The 3852-nt window shown below is 40.8% G+C and overlaps 1 protein-coding gene across 1 annotated transcript in view; it reads left to right on the top strand.

Moving 5' to 3' along the window:
- Positions 1-2473: 2473 nt before the first annotated feature.
- LOC104628343 (leucine-rich repeat-containing protein 2-like) overlaps positions 2474-3852 on the top strand; it is a gene marked incomplete at its 3' end in the record, with an annotated part of 28091 nt that continues 26712 nt past the window's right edge. Inside the window, exon 1 of the mRNA XM_010296929.1 lies at positions 2474-2598. Within this exon, the coding sequence (XP_010295231.1) occupies positions 2474-2598 (125 nt within the window). The remainder of the gene's footprint in view (positions 2599-3852) is intronic.

Below are 3852 nucleotides of genomic sequence, written 5' to 3'. Positions count from 1 at the left end.
TTGGAAAAAATTATCACAGTAAAATCTGAGTAAAAAGTTATAGATATAAGCTTGAAAACACCCAATAAAGAAAGGGGCAGATTTCTTCTTAAATGATCAGTAGATGGTCCAGAGGGCGTTTCTTCTTTCCTTTCTTTCTTTTTTTTTTTTATTTAAGATTATGAATGGTATAATGAATGTAGTATCTATTTAAACCTCAAGAAAATTTTAAATAACTGATTTTCCTTTTCTCTGCTTTTATCTTGGTACAAGCTTCGAACTTCTGTTTTATAGGACTTGTTTGCAGTGGTTCAGCAAACCATTTTATAAAGAAGTAAACATGACAAAAGTCCTCTGTAGACAATCTAGCTGCATTTAATGAAAATCAGTGTATTGTGGTGATTCCTTTGTTAGTACTTGCATGGGTTTGCATGGCAAGGTTTGGGTAGCAGGCAGGCTACAGGGTTGGCTTCCATGAGAAGCTGTCAGAAGCTTCCCCTTTGTCCAAGAAAGCCAACGTCAACTGACTCACACCTGCTGCCGGCTGAGGCTGAGCCCATCAGCGATGGTGGTAGCACCTCTGAGATAACATGTTTAAGAAGGGGAAAAAGAAAATGGCACAACTGCAGTCAAAGAGAGGAGTGAGAATATGTGAGAGAAACAGACCTGCAGAGCCCCAGGTCAGAGCAGCAGGAGGGGCAGGAGGCGTCCAGGCACTAGAGCAGAGGTTCCCCTGCAGCCCGTGGGGGAGACCACGGTGAGGCCGGCTGTGACCCTGCAGCTCATGGAGCTCCACGCTGGAGCAGATCTCCACCTGCAGTCCATGGAGGATCCCACGCCAAAGTAGGTGGATGCCCAAAGGAGGCTGTGACCCAGTGGGAAGCCCACGCTGGAGCAGGCTTCTGGCAGGGCCTGTGGACTCATGGAGAGAGGAGCCCATGTGGGAGCAGCTTTTCTGGCAGGACTTGTGACTCCACGGGGGACCCATGCTGGAGCAGTCTGTTCCTGCACCCTGTGGAAGGGACCCAGGCTGGAACGGTTTGTGAAGAACTGCAGCCTGTGGGAAGAACTCATGTTGGAGAAATCTGTGGAGGATGGTCTCCCATGGTGGGAGGGACCCCACGCTGGAGCAGGGGAAGAGTGTGAGGAGTCCTCCCCGTGAGGAGGAAGGAGCAGCAGAGACAATGTGTGATGAACTGACCACAATCCCCATTCCCCATCCTCCTGCACTGCTGGGTGGGGAAGAGGTAGAGAAAATCAGTAGTGAAGTTAAGACCAGGAAGAAATTGTGTTAAGATTTGGTTTTAGTTCTAATTATCCTACTCTGATTTGATTGTTAATAAATTAAACTAATTTCCCCAAGTTATGTCTGTTTTGCCCTTGGTAATTGGTAATTGGTGAATGATCTCTCCCTTTCCTTATCTTGACCCACGAGCCTTTGGTTATATTTTTGCTCCCGTGTCCAGTTGAGGAGGGGAGTGATAGAGAGGCTTTGGTGTGTACCTGGCATCCAGCCAGGGTTAACCCACCTCAGTACTGAACCATTGCTACACCATGTTGCCAGTCACGCTGTGTTTCACAAGATGTAAATCCGAGGTCTTTATCTGTTTTGGTTGTTAAAGATACTACAGTATGTTTTTTTCCTTAAGTAAAAAGGAAGGTAGCATTCATTTTGGGTCAAGGTCAAGCATCAGGCCCGCTAAAGGGAATGAGAGCATTGTCATGGACTTTGGTAGGGGCATGGTTCCTGCAAGAGGTTTCCGTGGTTTTCACTGAATATGGAAAGCTTGGTGAGTTAGGGTCCAGTTCAGCTCCATTCTTAACTGCACAGGACATAATACATTGATACCAAAGCCTTCAACTGTTGGAAGGTAATTCTACACATATTACTAAACGGGAAGCATGTATTCAGATATCCTTCACCTTATCTCTGCCTTAGGAAGTTTTCACTGTATGTTACAGGGCTGGTCCTTTAATGCCTTTAACAGATAAGCACCTACTTATGCAAACACTGTAAATTCCCAAATTCCACTGGAACAGGATGGCTTGGGTGCATAAAGGTCAATACATGAGAACCCAACATGAAGTGCTTTTGCATGATTTACAATAAGTAAATTCTTTATGGGCTTATGACAAAGTATTTAGTAGTTATTTTCATCACTGTTACTTAATCAAATTAATATTTCTTTGCAACTGTGTCTTTATCTCGGAAAGGGAAAAATGAAAGGAATACAAAAAATTCAACATTTAGCTGTTGCCATAGATTTTATGTAGAAGTCAATATTATGCTACACTGGTTACTGCCAGCACAAAACCCTAGACAAATTAGGTAAGATGGAAAGCGTACTATGTTAATATTTCTCATGACTTCTGCTTTTTTTCCCCAGATAATTTTAATGAAGCATGATTGTTTAGTTCTCTGTTTTTGTCATTATTCCTTTCCTGAAATGTTCATGATGACTTGTTGTTGCAGGAGAAGCTTAATGTTGACTGTATGGGGCATCAGGTGATAATATTTGACTTTTCTCTCATAAGAGGACTGTGGGAAACTCGAGTTAAGAAGAGCAAAGAACGTCAGAGGAAAGAGAAAGAAAGATTAGAAAAAAGTTCATTGGAGAAGTAAGCCAACTTTTCTTCTGTTCATTTTAATTAAATCCATTCTTATTATCCACTAACATCGCCATATATGAAGTATTATCAGAAGATTCAAATTTTATTTTTTTGTGTGTGATTTCAATTATTTCTTGCTTCCTTTCCTCAGAAGATTGTAAGAGAAATGCAGCACAAACTGTGCTCGTATTTCATTAGTCCCTGCTCTTTCTTATGTAGGTTGTGATTTACTAGTGGTGTATTTTATTGTCTACTGTGTAGATTTAATTTGAAGAGAAAAATAACACATTTTGTACCTTTCTATTGCTTATATGCTCTATAGAAGTATGTCTTTTTATGACGGAATTCATGAAAACATGCTCATAAAATTCAGTACTAAAATACTTTAAGTGGTTTTGTTGAGTTGACAGAAGAAACAAAAGGAATTAAATAAATGGACAAATACAATTGCTTCTGAATAGGAGAGAGAGGATAGAATAACAGAATTATCAGAGGAGTTTTTTCTTGTTTAAATATTAAAGAGAGCCTTGATTATAATGCTTATACCCACTAATCTTGTTATTGTTTTTATTATATTTAATTTATTGTTTCTTTAAGCAATATTTTGGTTTCTTTATGTTCATTCCCATTAGAGACAGTGAAATATTATACCATGCTGTTAATGTTGGAAACATATGACTTATAATTTTTCCATTCTAGCAAGAGAACAAAGCAGTAAAAATCACTTTCTGCTTTAAAAATAAAATGCACAGGGTTAAGCAGTGCCCTTGTTTAAGACCATCATTGCATTGAACCTTCGTGCGGTATTTTGGCTGTCTCAGGAGACCCCCACTCACAGATTCTCACTGCCAGTGCAGCTACCCTGACAACCGAGCAGCTGGGCTGAGGAGACCAGGGTAATACAACGTCTGACTGCCCTTTCTGCAAGACCTTTCTCTTCAGAACTTCCATAGTTCCAGTCTTGGTTCTCCTGTCTCTACCCAAAACCTGCATTAAAACCCATAATCATAATCAAAAAAAGGAAGTGACTCTTGGGGTGCCACTGCAGCCTTCTTCATAAAAATAATATTATGACTAGGAATCCACACCCGTAGCTTCTAATGGCACATGCAGTCATCTTCAGAACTGATAAAAGGTCAGTTGCAACATGGAACTAAATGTCACATCCCCCTGCCACATTTAGTTTGGTTTTGGGGTTTCTGTAGTGCAGCAGATAACTTCTGAGTTCACTAGTACAAAAGCAAGCCACAAACGCCAGACATG

Source organism: Phaethon lepturus, unplaced genomic scaffold, assembly GCF_000687285.1.
Source record: "Phaethon lepturus isolate BGI_N335 unplaced genomic scaffold, ASM68728v1 scaffold3500, whole genome shotgun sequence".
Classification (NCBI taxonomy): Eukaryota; Metazoa; Chordata; class Aves; order Phaethontiformes; family Phaethontidae; genus Phaethon; species Phaethon lepturus.
This window is presented reverse-complemented; position numbering and strand designations above follow the sequence as displayed.